This window comes from Diabrotica virgifera, chromosome 10 (genome assembly GCF_917563875.1).
Source record: "Diabrotica virgifera virgifera chromosome 10, PGI_DIABVI_V3a".
Taxonomy (NCBI): Eukaryota; Metazoa; Arthropoda; class Insecta; order Coleoptera; family Chrysomelidae; genus Diabrotica; species Diabrotica virgifera.
Window position 1 is genome coordinate 96,369,101 of NC_065452.1, and position 22,922 is coordinate 96,392,022.

General features: G+C 32.7%; 1 protein-coding gene and 1 long non-coding RNA gene across 5 annotated transcripts in view; both read left to right on the plus strand.

Annotated features, from left to right (window-relative positions):
* Positions 1–22,922, plus strand: part of LOC114333472 (IQ motif and SEC7 domain-containing protein 1) — a 528,448-nt gene that overhangs the window by 217,941 nt on the left and 287,585 nt on the right. For 2 of the 4 annotated variants that reach the window (XM_050663290.1, XM_028283352.2), the window contains exon 3: positions 6,956–7,233. The exons of 1 other annotated variant lie outside the window; for it this stretch is intronic. In XM_050663290.1, coding sequence (XP_050519247.1) covers positions 6,965–7,233 — 269 coding nt within the window. In that variant the 5' untranslated portion in view covers positions 6,956–6,964. Of the gene's footprint in view, positions 1–6,932; positions 7,234–22,922 lie in introns of all 4 variants that reach the window. One more of the 4 variants, XM_028283353.2, reaches the window with a different exon arrangement.
* Positions 9,434–15,080, plus strand: LOC126893279 (uncharacterized). Its single transcript, XR_007701113.1, has 2 exons — positions 9,434–9,551; positions 14,962–15,080. It is a non-coding gene; the product is annotated as an uncharacterized LOC126893279 (long non-coding RNA).

A 22,922-nucleotide genomic window follows, 5' to 3' on the forward strand; every position in this document is an offset into this window, starting at 1 on the left:
TATTTTATGGCTATTTTACGGGTTTATTATCGTTCTACATTTTATTTGGTATTGAGAGTTATACTCTCCAATTGTATAAGGTACATTCCATGTCATATCACTCAGGCAAAAAATTTTGGATCTCCGATTTGTCTGAAAATTGGTATATACCTTCTGCGGGACGTAAAAATAAGATATTTAAGGTCAAAAAATCTTCTTCTTTTTTTCTCAAAATGTTATTTTATGCGATTTTACAGTGATTTGGTGTTTATTTAAACAAATTTGCATTTTCTGTCGTAAACTATCAATGCAAAACATAATATTTTAATAGAAAGTACTCAAAAATGTCATTATATGGCATTATAACAAGTTATTTTGAATCAAAACAAGTTTTTGATCAAATTTTATAGTGTAAAAAACGTTAAAATACCGTTTTTTACATTTTCCTCCATTCCCAGAATACATCATCATCGATTTGGCTGAAAATTTGCCCACAGATAGCCAAAAGATAGGACTTTAAGTGGTTAGAAGGATTTGAATTATATTACAATACCAAAAAAGTTACATGCAGTAATATCAGCCGCCATCTTGATTTTAAAGGAGAACCTGTTTTGCTCAATATCTCCGCCATTTTTAACTTTTCGACAAAAATGGTAGGAACTGAAATTGTTCCAAATAAATCGTATTTACAATTATTACAATTTCTTTTTAACAATTTTTGTCGTGAGGTCGATATTTTCGAGTTAATTGTACTTACAGTAGACGCCTATATTTTTGACTATAATATTGCATGAACTTTTTTGGTATTGTAATATAATTCAAATCCTTCTCACCACTTAAAGTCCTATGTTTTGTCTATCTGTGGGCAAATTTTCAGCCAAATCGATTATGATGTATTTTGGGAATGGAGAAAAATGTAAAAAAACGGTATTTTAACGTTTTCTACTCTATAAAATTTGATCAAAAGCTTGTTTTGAATCAAAGTAACTTGTTATAATGCCATATAATGACATTTTTGAGTCCCTTTTATTAAAATATTATGTTTTCCATTGATACTTTACGATAGAAAATGCAAATTTGTATAAATAAACACCAAATCACTGTAAAATCGCATAAAATAACATTTTGAGAAAAAAAGAAGAAGATTTTTTGACCTTAAATATCTTATTTTTACGTCCCGGAGAAGCTATATACCAATTTTCAGACAAATCGGAGGTCCAAAATTTTTTTTGCTCCAAAATTGAGTGATTTGAAATGGAATGATCCATAAGCAAAATATTTTAATAAGGTTCTAGATTAGGCTATTCAATAAGTTTTGCGGTTCGATAAGAAAAACAATTTTTTTTGTTTGAAATACACTTTATTATTCAGTATAGTCTCCCTGAACATCAATAAACTTTCTCCAACAAGATTCCAATTTATGAATCCATCCCTGAAGTAAAAATCTGGAGGGGTTTGCAAAATACACTTCCACAGATGTTATGGCCTCATCATTTGATGAAAAACGCTTTCCACACATGAATGTTTTAGTCACTGAAACAGATGGAAGTCGCTAGGGGCCAAATCTGGTGACTACGGTTGATGCTAAAACAATTCGAATTTCAATTCATGCATTTTAGCCATTGTCAAAATGCTTATATGACACGGTGCAATGTCCTGATGAAAAAGGACTTTTCTTCTGCAAACCGGGTCCTTTTTACTTCAGCTGGTCTAAAAGGTTACAATAATATTCAGGATTTATTGTTGTTTTACCGGTTTGCAAGTAATTTACAAACAAAATTCCTTTTGCGTCCTAAAAAAACTGATAATAACACCTTCTTGGCCGATTTTTGGACACGAACTCGTTTATGGACCCGAACTGGACACTGGCATTTTGGACACTAACATTAAAATTGTTGACGGCAGTTATAAAAGATAAAATCGAGGAAAAATCGAATATGGCAGATGAACAACAAGGCTTCCGGAAGAACCGCAGCACAGTAGATGCAATTTTTATTATCAGGCAAATAGTAGAAAAGTCTATTGAATATGGAAAACCAGTATGCATGTGCTTTGTAGATTTAAAAAGTGCTTTTGACAGGGTGAGGCGAAATGATATCTTAAATTTATTACAAGCTGAACAAATAGACCATCAGATAATAAGGTTAATAATTAATGAAATTAACAAGAACAACAGAGTTATAATATCAACAGGAGAAACAGAACGCATAGAACTGAAAGGAGGACTCCGCCAAGGAGACTCGCTCAGTCCATTGTTATTCAATATGGTGATGAATCAAATAATTCACGAAGTGAGAAAATGACATGGATACCACATGGGAGCGCATAAAATCACGATACTATGCTATACTGATGATGCAGTACTAATTGCTGATAACGAGGATGACTTCCAATGGCAGCTCCACACTTTCAATATCACAGCAAATAAACTTAATATGAAAATATCAGCAGAAAAAACTAAATGTATAGTGATAAGTAAAGAGCCGCGTAGATGCAAGTTAGAAATAGACGGCAAAATTGTAGAGCAAGTAATGAAATTCAATTATCTAGGAGTAGAGATCACTACTGACAGGAATATAAGAACAGAGACCACAACACAAGCAACAAAAGCGGCAAGAGTAAGTGGTTGCCTCCGAGAAGCCATATGGAGAAACAAATATCTGACCACGGAAAGCAAAATAAAAGTATACAAGACAACAGTAAGACCTATCCTAACATATGCAGCGGAGACAAGGACCGATACAAGAAAGACGAAACAACAAATCAACAATATCGAAATGAAAGTATTAAGATCAATAGCAGATTATCATTAAGAGACAGACAAAGCAACAGAAGTATACGAGAACGATGCAAAATTCAAAATATTAACAGGTGGATAAAAACAAGAAAGATAAACTGGAACGAACATGTAAACCGAATGGAATCAGATAGATTAGCGAACATGTGTAAAAACAACAAGCCGTATAGCAGAAGACCCGTTGGAAGGCCGCCGAAAATGTGGAAAGACAATGTACAGTCAACAACAACTGAAACAGAATAAGAGGCAGACAAACAGGAGTAATCCTAGTCGCGCGAAGAAGAAGAAGAAGAACTCGTTTCGGAGCCTTCAAACTACATATATTTCTAAGAATGCCGCTGACCTGTTTGAGCCGCAGTTTGAGCTTTTTTACAGTTGTAGGCCATTTTTAAGATCATCTTGAATGGCACGGAGTATTGTCCAAAACAATTACGGAATCTGTTGGAATTACCTCTATCATTTGCTCAAAGTATTCCTCAGAAGTATCAACATTTTTTTCTATTATATATTATTAGCATTCATCGGTGTGAACTGACTTAAGTAAGGGAGAAAATATTCCATCCTCTCCTGGACCTAGATTCCGTGGACTGTAGATATCTACATGTCGCTTTCTATCGATATTTGAATATCAAAATATATGAATTTTTAGCTTTAATTGAATTATTTTCTAGTTTTGCTCTAGTTTATCAATTAGAGTATAACCTAGCAAAACTAGAAAATAATTCAATTAAAGCTAAAAATTCAAATATCGATAGAAAGCGACATGTAGATATCTACAGTGCACGGAATCTAGGCCCTGAAGATATAAATGAAGCAAAGTAGTTTATGGCTATGGTTACTATACGTCCGGAGAGTCCGGATTTGAAAGACATGTCCGGATTGACGTCCGGATGTGAGAAATGTCCGGATTTTTTCTTTACTAAAAAAAAAAATGGAAAACACTAGGCCCAAGCAACGGTGAGAAATTTCAATTTCGGTTGACAGTTAGTTGAGTTAGTAGGTTTGTTCTAACTCGATACAAAACCGTTCTTGAATCGTTACGCGCATGCGCAATAACGAATAATTATGCGCAGTAACACATTATCGTTACTGCTCATACTCGTAATGGTTCAAGAACGGTTTTTGTGACGGGTTGGAACAAACTTAGTGTAATGAGTAAGCGCCAGATGCATTTGGCATATACGAGTATGTACAATGTAGAGGTAGCCACACAGTCAAATTCACATTTTACATTTTCTACTACTCCTTGGACTACCCCTGTCCGGATTTGGCCTTAATAAATTATGGTAACCCTATTATGGCTCGCTTTACTTTGTAGAAAGAGCTGTAGCATTTCCTTTTTAGATTCGGCAAATGTGCCACCAGGTTTTTTAAGAAGGTCTGGCCGGTATATGAAATACTCTGGCAGGTATATCTGAACTCTGGCAGAATTTCCTCCAATGTTCCCTTTTCGCTCTTCTTATCTCTATATTGTAGTCAGTATGAGTTTTCCTATATGTTTCCCAGTTCCCCAATTCTTTGGCTTTATTTGATAGCCTCCTTACTTATTTTCTTAGTTTTTACAGTTTTCTACTCCACTTTGAGTTACAATGTCCACCACATTTGAAAAATCAATTTTGAGAAAAACGCGTTTAAGTTTTGACAACTGATTCTTCATCTTCTTATTTGTCTGTCAAATCGTAAAGTGATGCACATTGGAATGTTTTTTGGATCGCGGAGTAATCTACAAAAGAGAAGGCGAACAGTTGTTGAACGTTTCTCACTACGCTCAAGCGTGCTGGCGCGAAACCGCGGCAAAGTGAGTCGAAGGTAGGGATATTCAACATGCTCTATCTCAGGTAATTTTACTCCGATCAATCTGAAATTTTCAGAGAGTATTCTTCAAATTATGCACTTTTATTTAGAATAATAAAAAAATAAATATTTCAAACCATACCTCCCCCCTTAATGTAGCTTTTGCAAGTCGGGGATAAGTTCTTGCATTATAAGTTTACACCTTCATATGCTGAGTAAAAACCTACAAAAGGGTGGGAAATGTTAATATTGTATTTCTGTTTTTTTTTTATGTCACGTAGCATATGGTCTATTGTAGATCTACCAAAGTTCCACTTACATATTTTTGTTTTGACACTTAATTTCATCGTAAGAATAACTGACTGTCACATTTCATTCCATTACCTTTTACCTCTCTCGCCAATAATCAACGCCAATAATATGTTGGCTGAGTTAATAAACGGAATATGAAACTGAGATTAATCTCAGTCTGAAAGGAATCAACTGAGATAAAACGGAATGCTGAGTTTATATTTGAACCTCTCGTGTAGAACGTCGGTCGTGAAATATACCTGTATTTATTTTAGTTTTGTTTTATTCTGTTTATACAGTAAACATAAATAATGTATTCGAATACTATTGTAATTTAAAACTACAGGCAATCACACAAACACACACAAACTTTTCGTAAAAAGAATAAAACAGTCACAAAACCCCAGTTTCTTGAAACTGCTGAATTTATTTCAATCTAGGAAATGCTTTTAAAAGACCAAGACCTCTTTTTATTGACTTAAATAATTTGAATCATCTATGTACTCAACCGTGTAATACATACTAATTGTGTTCTTTTTACTACAATATGTGACTCACCTTATACATTTTTCATTGAATTATGATAGTGAGGGAATATTGTTTGTGGATCAGATCGCTCACGTTCCTGAAGACATTGAAAGCTGTTAGCTGATTCAGTAATAAACCTCCAAAACGTATATTTTTAAATTTGTAACTAGAGGTAAACAAAGTGATTCATGTGTAACCAGGTAACTTATTAATTTTTCTTTTGTAATTTTATATTATACATTTTTTCCAGTCTTTTGCTTCCTGCTTTTCATCATATTTCCTTCTGATTTTGACATAGACTTTCAATTTGGCTGATTTCATTAAATTTACAGTCCAATAAGCGATTTTGGTGTTAATATTGTTGGTATTGTTGTTAATATTGTTGGTCAATATTGTTCATGTTTAATTTCTAAGGCTGCACCTACATTGGATTCGTATTTCTCCGATCCGATCCGATATCGGCCGACGTCGAACTGCTTCTCTGCTGTAGCTTCTCCTGTCAACCGCTCGATATCGGATCAGAGAAATACGGATCCAATGTAGGTGCAGCCTAGGAATAAAAGGAGAGGAAAACTCTTTTGGAAACTATCATGTTTCTATGTGCATCATAGACTTTCTGTCTGTATAAGTCTTGGATAGATTCAACGTAGTGGCTTTGCTCTATTCCACTGAGACCTTTTCAAATGAATTGTGGTCCTCTCGTCCCTTTTCTCTAGGCTTTTCTTCGCCTAATGTAAAGAACTGCACATTTGCCAGGCTGGTACACTGACATAAAATGTGCTCTGCTGTTTCTTCCTGTAGGTGAAAGAATCCCATCAGCTTCAACTGTCTAAAGTGTGTGTTCTGCTGTTTCTTCCTCAAGCTGACAGAATCTGTATAGGTCATCATCTGCCAATTCCATCAGTTTCAACTGGCTGTTTAGCTTAGAGTGCCCTGTTAGCAGGTACATTATGTCTTTGACTGTTTTCCTATCTTGGCTTGTTATCCCTGCAGTAAATTTTGGCGAATGTTCTATAATTAACTGTTTAGCCTTTTTTATCTTGGTGAATTCCTCCACCATATCAGATATTTGTGAGCTAATATGTTCTTGTAGCCTTTCTTGATCTTGTTACTGCCTTAGCAAAGATACAGAATCGTTCCGGTCCAACGAATGCCATTGATGAGCCATTCTTAGCCGTCTTATCTCCTTTTTTATTACCTTTATGACCCCTTGCCCGGTATCCATTCTATCGTAACCTTGCTACGGTCTCCTGATTTGTTTAAGGCACCCACACAATCGCATACTAGTTCCGTTTATGGGTACGCCTTCCTTAGAGTGTTCCTGCCTGGTATATTAATTTTTGAATTTATTGTCGAAGCTATATCTCATAGCTGTTGCATCGATGGGTTGTATAACTCTCAGTTTTATGCAATTTATTTTAAAATATAAAAATCTATAGAAAATATGAGACTAAAGAATATAATAAATATTATTTATTACTGATACTATCAGCTTTCATTGTCCCTAAGTAGGCTTAATAAGATTTTTTTTTCGTCCTGTCAGTACTATCTCAGATTCTCACGTAGGCTTCAGCAATGCGAGGCTCAAGCACAACACCCACGTCAATGAACTACCGTTACGAACCTGGCAGATACTCTAGTCTCAGCCCTCTCAGAGGCCCTAGCGTTAGTTCAGTAAGTGATGCCTGTGAAAAGACCGTCGTTAGGATCCGAAGGACTGGATTGCATCAGGAACGAATAAGGGTAGTTTGCACAACACGCAGGCAACATGTCAGCAGGCTCGTCACCGTCACGGATACTTGTCACAGTTTACCTGCGCTACGGAAGCATGTCACAGTTATCAGGTTAGAGCAATTTTGCACAGAAAGTGATTTTCCTATTAAAGCACTTTACGTTTAGTACTGTAAAAGCAAAACCTAAACGAATTTTAAAATTAGATTTTTGGACAAAATCGACACAATGATTTAATTTTTGAACATGTCATCCATCTCCCCATGTTGTTGACAAAATTAATAGATTGACTTGGTGCTTTATTAAGAAAGTTATTTTTTAAATTAAATAAATTAAGTGTATTTTATCTACTTCTTCCTTTATTTTTGTGTAATGACATTGTCACACAATTTTTTAACCATTTTTAAAAATTTTGTTAATTATTATTTAGCTTAATTTCATTATTAACTAACAGTAGACCTATACAGTATAGGAAAGAGTTTAACGTCGGCCATGCATTTTAAATGGTAGCAACAGAGAGAAACGAGAAATGTATTTAAAACGATATACTCCAGGGAAATAAGGTTTTTGTCGGGACACTTGAGCAGCCAGGTTGCAGATGGATTTTTTGGCTACTATATACCTAATACATTATAAATACAAAAATGCCCGTCACAGTTCGGACGAGAAACTTAGTTATTAACAAATAAGGGTCAAAAATGGCAGTTTTTAAACGCTTTTATTTAGTTCAATAGTTTGCGTCAAATCTTTAGACGTTAATTTAACTGCCTTTTCTCCAATGCAAATTAATGAAAATTTGCAGACATATGCATTCGAGGGAACAATTCACGAATAGTCAATAAAAAAATTGTTTTTATGTTTGTTAATTGTTTAAATATAAAAAAAACGATTTTAATGGAAAATGCTAAAATTCTCTAATTTTTTACAATGTAAAAACTTGGAACTTTTACGGATTATAGCTAATGATATGAACTATACATAATTTCACTTTTTTCGTTAATTGTTTACGCTATATTTCATAAATAAACAATAAAGTTTCAATTTTTTTGCCGATTCCGACTACTTTTCATGTTAGTACATCATATGTTTTATACATATTTTAATAAACATGACGATGTATTTTAATGTTTGAAAAGTGTAAGACTAAAAAGTAAAAAATAAAAAAATATAAAAAAAAATTTAAGAAACGCTTTTCTTTAGTTACGAGTGACTAAAATTAAAAATAGTATAAAAAAAATCAACCAAAAAGCAAAAAATAAAAAAAATTGAAAAAATCTAACACATTCGTTAAAGAAAAGCGTGGGGCGAAAACCGTTTATTCGATGAAGACGCGCCACGCTTTTCTTTGACGAATGTGTTAGATTTTTTCAATTTTTTTTATTTTTTGCTTTTTGGTTGATTTTTTTATACTATTTTTAATTTTAGTCACTCGTAACTAAAGAAAAGCGTTTCTTAAAATGTTTTTATATTTTTTTATTTCATTTAAATAGCTACAGGTAAAAATAGGATAATTATATATATATATATATATATATATATATATATATATATATATATATATATATGAATTAAATGAAAAGATTTCTCTGGTATACAGAAGAAATCTTTTCCGTAGCGGACGCGAAAATGTAAATTTCAAAGTCTTCATGACTTTGAAATTTACATTTTCGCGTCCGCTACGGAAAAGATTTCTTCTGTATACCAGAGAAATCTTTTCATTTAATTCATATAGATGTCGTACCAAGTGTACTGAAGTCTGGTTATTTTATTATTACCAGAAAGGCCAAATAATTTTCTTACACCTCGACCATCCACCTAGATGTTCCTGACGAGAGCTTGACATGAGCTCGAAACACGTCGTGTAGAATATCGGTGGTGGTCGAAGTGAAATAAAATGCAATCGCCGTTTCCTTTCATATATATATATATGTGCATTTGCTACCCATACACCTCCGATTGCTACATCCTTAGTTCGAGTGTGCCTCCGATTTTACGAGTTCGCCTCCGAGATCGGAGGCGAACACGTACAGTCATGTTTCTTGTGCATTTATTTGCTAACTCGTCCGTATAAGGCGTTTGCCAATTTTTTAAAGAGAGGTAAAATCGAGTCATTAACGTCTATCGATATACATTTTAGTTCGCCGTATCTGGCGTCAGAGGCGCAGCTTGTTACACGCGTATACTCTGTCGTTAGCCGAAGGTAGTGGGCGCCTCCGATATATACGCTATGTCCACCGGTTCACTTCGCCTCTTAGTAGTGGCAACATCGCAATCATTTAATCGCATAATGTAGTCGGAACCTGATACACAATGATTATGGGACTTCTGTATGAGCTTTCGTAACGTTCGGTTGTGTGACAGTTCAGTGTGGAAGTGATAATTCAAAAAAAAACGCAGGCGACAAAAACAAAATAGGAACTACATAATAGAGGTAACTAACAAATTTCCTATCTGTTGAATTCCTAAATTTCCTGTACTTTCTTTGAATAAAATAAATTATACATTATCTAGTTAGGTAAAAAAGAGACAGCTTTGCATTACACGGTTAATTATGGGGGATACTACCGGGGGGGCTAACCCCCCCGGTGATGAGGAGATGTTAGATAATATAGAAAACACTGAAAATAATAGTAGTTTAAAGAATACACCATTACTTGATAGCAATGCTAATTCAATCACTAATAATAACAATGAAATAAAAAAAGGAAAAAAACATTTCTATTATCAGTACACTGATACCGGTCCCTTTGAGGTATTTATGGAGTCAAAAGGCGATAACGTCGGTAATTATAGTTTTTTGAAATTAGCAAAATACATAAATGACAAAAAAATCGAGAATGTACTTAAACTTAGCAAAAAAGGAAAAAACCGAATTAGCGTTGCTTTCAAGAAATGGGAGGATGCTAATAAATTTGTTTTAAATGACGTGGTCAGAAATGATGGATATGAATTGTTTATTCCGGCAAATAACGTAACATGTAGGGGAGTCGTTAATAATGTAGATACTAGTATATCGGATGCAGATCTAATCAAATTTTCGGGATTGGCTTCGGCCAACATTAAAGTACTAGAAATAAGACGATTTAAACGGAAGTCTAAATATGACACGGAGAAATATATTGATACAGAAACAGTCGCATTTACCTTTTCGGGAAAAGTAATCCCGAAGGAAGTGAATATATATGGGATCCCTTTTAGGGTAAAACCATACATGATACCAGTGGTTCAATGTTATCGGTGTTTTCTTTTTGGACACACAAAAAATCTTTGTAGAGGGGGAGAAAAATGCAAAAACTGCGCGGAAAAAAATACATGAAGGGGATTGTTCGATGAAATGTTTACATTGTAATAGCAGCTTTCATATAAGTACCTATGAGGAGTGTCCAGAGTATGTGAGACAGCGGAATATTAAGGCTGTCATGTCTCTGGACAATCTTTCATACTACGAGGCATGCGAGAGATTTCCTTATGTTTCTACTAGAAAATCGCAAGAGAATAATATATTCAGAATGAGCCAGGAGGAATTCCCAACATTACATAAAACTCAAATAAATAATTTAGAGACAATTCCCATCAATATGCGATGGATAGAAAATGTAAAGAGTAACCCTGAACACCTGTTTAGTAGAAAAATGGAGAATAACTCAAACAAAAATAAAAGAAAGGCTAATGAAACAAATAAGACATACAATAAAGAAGTACACAATCAATATTTATTATCTCCAAATGGGAGAAGCGAAGAGAGAGCTCGTGCAGTAAACAATGAGACTCCTGGATGTTCCCGTACAGAGCAACTAGAGAGGGACACAGAAAAAACACTGAATGCGATATTAAAAAAACTAGATTGGAAACATAAGGAACATATAATCAATTACTTGAACCAGCTATTTATACATGAAAGCTCATCGAACCAAAAGTTGCTAGATTTAGATGGATATCAAGAATCCACTTATTATCCAATGGAACATAAAAAGTTTAAGCAGTAACTATAACAGTCTGAAATATTTCATAAGCGAACATAGACCCAAATTAATTCTATTAAATGAAACTTGGCTAAAAAATAATCATCACTTCTATCTAAGAGGATATGAAATACATAGGTTGGATCGAGGGGATGGTTATGGTGGCCTAGCTACTGTGGTTCATAATAGTCTGGATCACAAAATAGTATATAGGTATAATAATAATGTTAGTAAAATTCAAATTTTAGCAATAAAAATAATAGATTGGGACATTACAGTTATTAACATTTATATCCATCCTAGGGCAAAAATAAATTTAAATAGTTGGGTTGGACGCATAAATAAAATCAGGGGAAATAAAATTTTAATGGGGGATATGAATGCACATAATGCACTTTGGGGAAGTCAAGTGTCTGTTAATGTTAATGGAAGAATAATTGCTGAATCCTTAGAGGATTTGGATCTAGTTTGCTGCAATGATGGGAGACCCACGCGGATTACCCTACCTGGACAGAATGCCTCAGCGGTAGACCTAACACTAATTTCCTCGGAAATTGCAAATATATGCCAATGGGATGTGTTAGAGGATTCTGGAGGCAGTGATCATTTTCCAACTTCTTGCAAAATCGCAATTGTAAATGAAAATATAGTAACACAAAAAAGTCATAAAAGAAATACAAAGAATGTCAATTGGGAGAATTATGCTTCAAAAATGGAAGACTTGATGAAGAATGGGTGTGAAGACTATAATTCATTTACACAAATTATGGAAATGGTGAGTGATGAGGAAATACCTCTCTTGAAAACAGAAAAATCTATAAGAAAAAAGAAAAGCCCTCCCTGGTGGGATAAGGAATGCTCTAATTTAATAAAAACAAGAAAAGAAAAAATTAAAAAATATAAGGAAGAAGCAAGCAATGAAAATTATATTGAAATCAAAAAAATATTTGCATACAGTAAAAAAATATTTAAAACAAAAAAAAGAAATAGCTTCAAAAGCTTTTGCAATGGATTGACAAGGGACACTCCTCTATCTGAAATATGGCGAACAGTTAAGCTATTCTCCACATATCAAAATGCTGTAATCCCTGCTAAACTTCCCAACAAAAACATAGCTCAGAACATATTAAATAATTTGGCAATTGACATAACAGATCCTGAGTTCATGGTTACCCTAACTAACGAGGATGTGGAGGACATTTCAAGGCAAGAAATAATAAGTGTCATAAATAAAAAGGATAAGGCTACTGGCTTAGATCTTGTAACATATAGCATGATAAACAGACTTCCCCTGGTGGCGCTAGATACATTGTCAAAAATATTTAATCAAATAGTTAAAAGAAACACAGGTTTTCCACAAGAATGGAAAAACACCCTTGTCATTCCCTTTTTAAAACCCAATAGAGACCCTTTATGTGAGGATAATTATAGAAACATAGCTCTAGAGTCATGTGTAGGCAAAATTTTGCAAAATATAATTAAATTAAGAATAGAACAAATAACGGAAAAAAAATCGATACTAAGCCCTAAGCAGTTAGGTTTCAGAAGAAACAAAGGGTGCAACGATAACTTAGCTTTAACAATTAATTATATTAGAACTGGATTTAGTAAAAATTTAAATACAATTGGAATTTTTTTGGATATCAGTAGGGCATATGATACAGTCAATATATATTTGCTATATAAATACTTATTAAAGTATGACATCCCAATAACTTATGCAAACTTGATCTTGCAATTTTTGCTCAACAGAAATATCTACGTTAAAGACAAATCAAATAATATATTAGGCCCAATGCAAGCATCCACTGGATTGCCTCAAGGGTCTCCACTCAGTCCAATATTATTTAATCTCTATACTAGATCCCTACATGATTTAATAAACCATGAGATGGAGTGTTTTCAATATGCAGATGATTTTGTAATTCTGGTGCAAGGATCTGATATATACAAGCTAATTAATTCCTTAAATACCCATATAATAAATTTACAGGAGTGGTTTGAGAAACACAACTTTAAAATTTCAGCACACAAATCAAAAGCAATAATATTTAGAAAAAGAAGTCAGGCTTATAACTTCCCACATTTGATATATCAAAATATGGAAATTCCATGGAAAAATGAAATAAAGTATCTGGGATTTCATTTACAGTGCAATTTGAATATGACAATTCAAATTAACGACATGATAACTAAAGCAAACAAAGGAATAAATGTCATGAGAGCAATTTGTGGTACAAAATGGGGAGCTGACCCGAACATTCTTTTGAGTTTATACAAAGGAATAGTTAGATCTCATTTAGATTACGCAGCCAATCTTTTAAACCCCTGCAGTAAAAGTTTGATGATGAGGTTGGAACAAGTACAGAATGTTGCCTTGAGAATCGTAACGGGTTGTCTACGTTCTACACCCATCTTAATATTGCAAGCAGAATGTTCAGTAACAACGTTACAAGTTAGAAGGGAGATACTAGCACATAAATATATACTCAAACAAATGCCGGAAAAAAACAATATCATAGTAAAGAGTCTAAATAAGCTAAACGAAGCAATAAATGCAAACAATAGATTCTGGAGGAACAAGGTCATACCTGATTACTCACTAGCATATACAAATATACTCAAAAAAACAAAAAACATAATTAGATATAAAATCAATCCTATATATGAGGTAGAAAGAAAAACTCTTCTATACCCCATTACAATTAAAAGTCTAGAATTTGAAAAATATGAAATTGAATCGAACGAAAGGTTCATAGCTAAATATGGTGGAATATATAATAATCATACCCACGTATATACAGATGGATCAATAGACCCACAAACAAATCAATCGGGATTTGGAATTTACATCCCAAGCATCAATTATAAATATTCGTCACGACTCCATAACTACACACAAATCTGCACAACTGAAATAATAGCGGTATACAAAGCCATGTCGGTATGTATTGAAAAGGAAATCATGAAAGCAGTGATCTTTGTAGATTCAAAAAGTGCCTTATCCAAAATATCTAGTCACAAATGGGACCAAATGGATTATGTAACTATAATGACCAAAAAACTACTGGTAGATGCAAATAATATGGGATTTTCAATAGGATTAGAATGGGTACCGGGACATCAGGGGATTAAAGGCAACGAGGTGGCAGATAGCTTGGCCAATATTGGGAGAGAATTAAGAGTACCATATGATGTAAAAAACATCAGCACAGATATCTTTTGTGTTACAAAAAAGAACATCTTGACTCAATTTTACAATAACTGGTATTCCCAAATTAAAGGTAAATATCCGGACTATTATGGACTGCAGGATAGTTTCCCTATAAAACCTTGGTATAACAAATGTGGATATTTGGGTAGGAACAATATTACTAACCTTAATCGTTTACGAAGTGGACATTGCAAAACTCCTTGTTATCTCCACAAAATAGGCAAAACGGAAACACCGATATGCGAATGCGGTACTATGGGAACATTGGTACACATCATCTTTGAGTGCCCCATAAATAAACATAAAGATATGGATTTGTATCTAGAACTAATAAAAGCTGGAACAGACAGTCCAATATCTTTACAGAGCATTTTATATAAACCCTCGAATAAAGTTATTAAGATAATCAATAAATTTATCAAATTTTTTCAAGTAGATCTATAGAATTTTGAAAAAATAATAATAATAACAATAACAATAAATAAATACTTCAGAAAATACAGGGAATCTCCTAAAATGTCAAAAATTATATTTGTATCCTTAAAATCCTTAATCCTAACCGAAGGTAGCCAGCCCTAAACCTATGTGAAAATGTTTGGAAGCTACCCCCAAACGAGAAAAGTCTTAAGTTAACCTTAAATGTTGTAACACTTTTCCCCCTCTAGCTACAGAAAAACAAGAAGAAGGACAAGGACCACATAGGACCAAAAAAAAAAAAATAGATCTGAAGTTGACAGGACACCTGGTTGTGCATTGCCTTGAGCAAGACGCGCATAACCAATAACATGTACTGGGTAAATGATTAAAAAAAAATCGAAACCCAAAAAAAAGGAAGAAGAAGACACAATGATTATGAATAGCTAGATATAAGACACTGCAACGCTAATATTTTTATTTTCTCACCGTAATAGAAAATTTTATGAAAGTTTGCATTTGACTAAATTCGTATAATTTCGGGGTAATCTTAAATTTATCAAATCCTAAGTAGGTATCTAGCTTTATCTATTTATAAAATAGGGCCCGTGATTTAAATTAGAAAGTCTAAAAGGACAAAATTTCGTACCATACAATTGTTTTGTTTTATTAACACTGCCCTTATTCTTATTCCTTTATTTTGATGTTAATCAAACTCGATACTGAAACACAGCTTTTAATGTAAATAATATGAAAAGGAATTAAGGCCGTTCCTCGCGATTCTGGGCATAGGAAATTCCAATGTTAAAGTTTAAACAAAATGACGCAAAAACTATGGCAGATATTGAGATAATTCTTTTTTTATATGAAAGGTCATAAAAAATTCTAGCGCACTATTTGTGTATGAATTATGAAATTGTTTAAACAATACACTTTTTAAAAATATTTTTGTTTAAAATTAACATAAAAAATAGTAAAATAAATACGGCGCTATAGAATTTTTCGCACTTTCCGAATCTATTTTTATTTTTTAAATAAAGTGTAACACAAAACAGCTATTTTGTTTAAACTTTTTAAAAAATCCAAAGTGCTGGTAAAAATTGTCTCTGTCGATCCGGCACAGGCTCTCCTTGTCGATATCTAGCCGACAGGTAGATATCGACAACGATATAGGTACGCCCTCTCGCTTTGGGGTAGAGTCATAAATATTTTGAAAAGGCTTCTTCAGACTTTTGACAAACCAGTGTGATAGTTTTTACAATGGGTAGTTCTCGAAGACGTTTATGTGCGCCACGCAAAAGTCGACGTCAATTGAGGAAATTTTATGCAAGCCATCAGTAAGTACCGATTATTTAATTTAATTTTTTGTTTGAATAGAAGTATGTATTTTCTGTTGATTTTTGGCATTTTCCTTCTAAATTTTTATACTAACTGTTTTTATAACAATACTATGGTTCAGTTTTACTTATATAATAATAATAATTGTAGATTGCAGCCAGTATATTTTTTTGTATTTCAATCAGAATTCTTTTCTTTTCTTCTTTACATGAGCTTAGAGCATATATTTTGCAGTAAAATCAAATGTTGTCAAATTCCCGTTGTAAGATCAGATCCTGGAGTTTTCTTGGGATTTATGTTTTCTCGTATTTCTTTTTTAATGTAACGGGAGTAATTTCTGAGCTAACTTGAATTGTTTCCATCCCTGCTAGGTCTACTATATTTTGTTCATTTGTTCAAAATTTTGTGCTAAGTAATTTGAAACCTCTCTGAATTTGCCTGACTATTTCTTGCCCAATTTCCATTTTCTAATCTAATTGAAGGGGTGGTTGAGTGACTGGTCATTTATTGGAAAAAATTTCATCTTTATTTATAATCTAGATTTAAAAAACTCGTAAAAAATTGGATTTCGGAGCATCATCTTATTTTCTGTATATACATGGATTGTTTATTCATAAATCGTAAAATATATTTAAAAAAATCATCAGAAAGTAAGAGAACTATAATTTTTTAGGAAAGCAAAGCTTGACTGTGTGGATGAAATTCCGAACACGGCACTTGAAAGTGAAGTTCGTCCTTCAACGAGTGCGTAAGTGAACCATTTTCTCATCATCTAGTAATAATTTGCAATAACAAAATTGCGTTTTTTAGACATGGCCAAGCAGATTCTGGAATTCGAACAGAGGGCGTTTCTAAAGAGTTTCAGATTCTTGAAAAATCAGGGCAAATGGAAACTTTGTAAGTAAAATATATTTCTCAGAGAGTTGGACCATAAACACTTTATTTTCAGGTCACCTTCCAAAATTTGTGGAAGAAGAATTGTAGACGTCTGTCATTTTTCCAAAGCTCTGCTAAGTTTTCCACACTGTGGTCTATTTTCTTGTGATGGTACCACAGTAGAGTTGTTGAAAGAAACTAGGAAGGGGTTGGAATCGACTTTTCTATTCCAGTGTAACACCTGTAAGTCAACTGTGGAAGTTTCCACTGATGATCCATATTCGAAAGAGACTCCAGTCAATACTGCTGCTGTAACTGGAGTGATATCGATTGGATTGGGATATGCCAATTTAAAAGAATGGTGTTCTACCCTAAATATGCCAGTGATGTCAGAAACCATCTACAAGAAAATAGAAGGAAAGCTGATGGACAATTTCTATACTACAGCCACGGAATTGATGCTAGCTGCTGGAAAAGAGGAAGAAAGTCTAGCACGAGAATGGGGTGAAGTTGATCCAGAAGATGACAAAGCTGTATTAGTGTAATAGCTGATGGTGCATGGGCAAGAAGATCTAATAAATCTATATTTTCGGCCAATTCGGGTGTGGCTTCTATCATAGGAAAAAGAACTGGCAAACTATTGTATTTAGGCGTAAAAAACAAGTATTGTTGTGTGTGCGTCAAAAAATTCTATCACTCCACACGTATGTTACAAAAATTATAACGGTACTTCGACTGCAATGGAAAGTGCAATTGTTGTAGAAGGTTTTAAACAGAGCATACAAATGCACAACTTGAAATATAAATATTTTATTGCTGATGGCGACAGCAGCACGTACAAAAAAATATGTGAAGCCAAACCGTACGGCAATAACTTTTTTATTGAGAAAATCGAGTGTAAAAACCAAGAAAGGTGGCTATCAGTTAAGGTGTTTGGCGGCAGCAGTGTCATATAATTCCCGTGGAAATTATTTAAATAATATATTGCAAAATATAAGCAAAAATGCAACTGGTTGTTACCAAAATTTATTTTCTCAAAGAAAAATTAAAAAATGATTACAAGCAAAAAAAAAAACAAAAAAAAGTTTTAAAAACAAAGTAATAATAAACCTGATAAAGACTGTGGTCTAAATGCAGAAGAGTCAGTTCAGTTGTCGGATGAAGAATTCGAAGCAAAAAAACAGGAATTTTTAAAAAATCTGGTAAAAAATATCTTAGAAAGAACAGAGATTTTTAATAATACCACTGCTCAAGGTAATAGTGCTGCTTGGTATGTAGAACGTCAACAACGGTTAACGTCCAGCAATTTCGGAAAAATATGCAAATTGCGAGAGAAAACAGACAGAACTAAAACTATTGAAGCAATATTGAATCCAACGTTTTGTGGAAATAGAGTTACGGAATATGGAATTGCGAACGAACCGAAAGCAAAAGAAATGTTAGAAACAATAATTTTAAATATAAATATTGAACTATCAGGACTTTTCATACATTATGAATATCCCTTTCTTGCAGCTAGTCCTGATGGCTTAATAGGTGACTCAGGCGTAGTCGAAATTAAATGTCCATATAAAGCTAGAGAACTTACGCCTGAAGAAGCTATTGAACAAAAAAAACTTCAATTTTGCCAATTAATTGACGGTCAATTGCATTTGAAAAGAACTGATTCCTATTACTACTAAGTACAAGGACAGTTATTTATTTCGAACAGAGAATACTGTTCCTTTGCAGTATGGACCCCAAAAGGAATTTTATACGAAAAGATTTATAAAGATATAGAACTGTGGGAAAATATGCTACCAAAATTGCAAGATTTTTATTATAATTTTTATTTGAAACAACTTATAAAGAAGTTTAGTTTTCCGTCGTAGCTATATCGTTTTGTTGATAAACTTTTAAAATTGTACTTACAATACTTTCTTAGAAGATGGTTACGACATTCAATTTTTCTCAACAAAATTATTCACATATGTATTTTCTAAAATTTTTGATGAACACTACTATCTCCATCGGCTATTAAAAGTTTGTACGTAATACCACGCGTGTACTACATTTTAATCCATCTAGAATTATTTGACTTTCCATTGCAGTCGAAGCTTTTGTCCAATTTTTGTAACATACGTGTTCATTCTTACCTTCTCCGTATAATTTACAGTAGGAACAGTATTTGTTCCTAAAACTTAATCTTTTGTGTTCTGTAACCAATAATGGCTACAGCTCCAGAATTGGGGTTATACTTTGTTTTATATCATACACTTTATTCAAAATAACCCCATTATGAATTTTCGTGATCCAAAAATATTAACACAGAAAAAAAACAATCCTAAACCTGCTTTCCTTGAGATCGTTCTGAAATTGATAATCACACACTTTTTAAGTTTGCATTAAATTTTGAACATAATTAAATATGTATCACTAATATTCCAGACTCACTAGTTTGCTTTTTTTTAAGAAAAACAACTTACTTGTTTTTTGTTACCATAGATTTTCTCAATTTCTTATATACCCATATACGCTATACCCATAGTTACATTTAGTCTGTGTCGAGCCATTTATTTATGATTTAAAACTTTTTAATAATAATCAATCAAAGTACAGCTCCCGGAACGAACCATGGCCGATGTGAAACGCTGTCGACAATCGTACGCCCACTTAAACTCTACAAGTCTACACAGACAGGATTTCTCTCAACGACCATGGTTCGCTCCGGGAGCTGTATTGTCATTTAGATCATTACTTGAAAATTAACTAATCTTCTTTTAATTTTTTTATATGATGTTTTGTGAAGAAGGATGATTTGATACCTCTATGTACCTTTGATTAGTTGTAGATAAATTATTAAAGTTAAATAAATTTTACTTCTAAGGTCTGTTATTCTAATTACCCCATGATCCCACTGAATAGAAGATCGTGCACTTAATTGCTAGAGACAACATCACTGCTAAATTGTCCGTAAAAAGTGACAAAAAACAAAAGAAAATATACATTACAAAAAAAAAGGAATTCAGTAATACCGTGACCTCAAAATATCTCTCTATATTTACATTAGTTTGTTAATTTTGATGTATTTAAACATTTTAAATCTTAATTATTATTGTTCTCGAAAACATCACTTTGCATGATTCTAAATACTATAATTTACAATTTTATGAAAGTCTGTTATTCTAAGTAACCATAATCTTATTGAAGAGAAGAATGACAACAAGTTTATTATTCATTGTATTGTTACTCCAGGGGGTCTGTCGCTTCACTAATCGCCTCTAGTAGCATTTTTGATTTTAACAGATTTGGTTTATGTGCAGAAAGAAATTTTTGAAATAGGGATAATCAACTCATTTTTACCGTTACGTTTTAAATGGTTGGGCCTTAAACAAAAAGTAATTCCAGGGGGTAACACTTATTCCAGCGCACTGTATATAATAATGTAATTTTTTGCAATAAACATATTTCAAACGAATGACCATATTTACCTTGAGCCACTGTATAAGTTGAACAATAATATATAAGTTAAAAAATATAAAAAGAAAATTTTTTAAGTAACGCTTTTCTTTAGTTACGAGTGACTAAAATTAAAAATCCTATAAAAAAATCAACTAAAAAGCAAAAAATAAACAAAAATTGAAAAAATCTAACACATTCGTCAAAGAAAAGCGTGGAGCGTGTTCATCGAATAAACAGTTTTCGCCCAACGCTTATCTTTAAGGAATGTGTTAGATTTTTTCAATTTTTGTTTATTTTTTGCTTTTTAGTTGATTTTTTTATAAGATTTTTAATTTTAGTTACTCGATTAGCTTGCTAATCACCGAAAAAAGGTCGTACAACTCGGGAAACCACCGGGCGAAAGCAATTACGCATTAATAATCTTTATCAATACCAATACCATATAAAAATAACAGAGAAGGTAAAATACAACAAAAAGTTGCGAAAATGATAAAGAGAAACCGAAAAACTGTACAGTACCTAATAAAAAGGCGGAAAGACTAAAAGAGAGGGTGCAAATAAATTCCAAACTAGAAATACGAAAAAGTTAAGTATAAGTATGAATCATATGTAGCAATCGCGATAATTAAACGATAAATTTGGCAACATCTACAGAGGTGGACCCGCACTTGCAACATCATATAAAATATGCAAATGAGGCCATAGAGTACGTTCAGTGTATGGAGGCAAACACGAACTACACAAATAAAATAACTGTATAAAATTAGGTTAATAAATGTTTACCCCTCTTTCTTTGCCTTTATATTATACATCAAAATAAGGTTAATGATGCATTATATGTGCACATACTACCTTTAGTTTTGGTGGAGCGATGGACGTCTGTTGTATGTGCGGAGGCAAAAAGGATACAAATGCACATATATATATATATATATATATATATATATAAAGGTGTTTTTTTATCAGGTTTTGCGGTCAAAAATTAAAACGATTCTATTTTCTCGAAAACTCTATATTTCGCCAATGGTTAGTGGCTTCCTCAGGAGTACACTAAAATTTCAATAAGACACAAATAATAATTAAAAAATACTTACAAAAAAATCAAAACTTACAGAGCGGAATCGTTAAGCTACATTCCAACACATTATATTATTAATTTGGAAAACTATTAACTATTTTTTTTTGATGCTCTTAATTAAATTTATTAGAGAGGTATTTTTTGACGTTATTTTGAAAATTATATTTGACGTTACTTTGAAGTTTTTAAAATATTGCAATATATATTACTAAGGTTACTCGTGTCAGTTTTATAGTTAATAGAATTTTGACGTAGATTAATATGACACATCTCGAGAAACAGCCTATCTTTATAATTTGTTAATGATTCTAATATTTTTACGTTTTCATAATCAAACTGGTGGCCTGTTTGTATAAAATGTTCGACAACAGCGCATGTGTTATTTCTTCTTTTGCAGTCGCTTTTATGTTGACTGATACGCTGTTTTAACCACTGACTCGTTTGCCCAATATAACATCCCTGGCAACCTAAACACTGTAGTTGATATATAACATTGCTATTATACATGACTGGTGTCCGGTCTTTAATTTTAGAAAATATGGTTTTTGATTTGAGGTTGCTGTATTTGCTAATTTTTATATTCGTGTAGTCTTTAAATAGGGAAGTTAGTTGATTAGTTAAATTGGGAATATATGGAAGTTTTTTATATATAATATTTTGTGGAGGATGATCTAATTGTCCATCATAAAATCGTGTGTTAAAGATTAACTGTTTTAAGATAGCCTTAGGATAACCGTTATTTAGAAACAATTGGAATAATCTGTTTTTGTTCTGGTATAAAAATTGTTCATCACTGATTTGTTCAATTCTATTTTTCATGGCAATAACGGTATTAAACTTTTGACTTTTAGGATGATTAGATGCAAAGTTTAGAAACCTTCCTGATGTTGTAGGCTTTTGATACCAGTCTAGAATAATATGATTATTTGCTTTTCGGATGACTTTGCTGTCTAGAAACGGTACACTATTGTCTTTTTCTATTTCAACAGTAAACTGAATGTTTTGGTTAAATGAATTAAAAACTTGTAATGTTGTTTGTATATGATCTTGTGGGACAGCGCAAATTATATCATCAACATATTTATATAGGAAAGGTAGCTTAAAGGGTAAATTAGTGACAACTTCTGCTATTAAATGATCTAAAACAATCTGAGCCAAAATCGGACTGATCGGACTACCCATTGGTGTTCCAAAAATTTGACGGTAAAAAATATTATTAAAAGAAAAGTATGTGTTTTGGAAAATAAATTTAATTAAATTCAAGAAATTTTCTTTGGATATCTTTGTCTGATCTTCAATCAATTCCCACTTTGATTCTATTATCGAATATACTAAATTTTCTGGAATATTAGTAAAGAGTGAAATATTAATTTATCAATCAATTCTGTCACCTACAATATATCAAAATTTTTATCTACTATACTACAAAATGCATTTGATGATAGAACAGATTTTAATATTAAAGACACTTTCTCATTC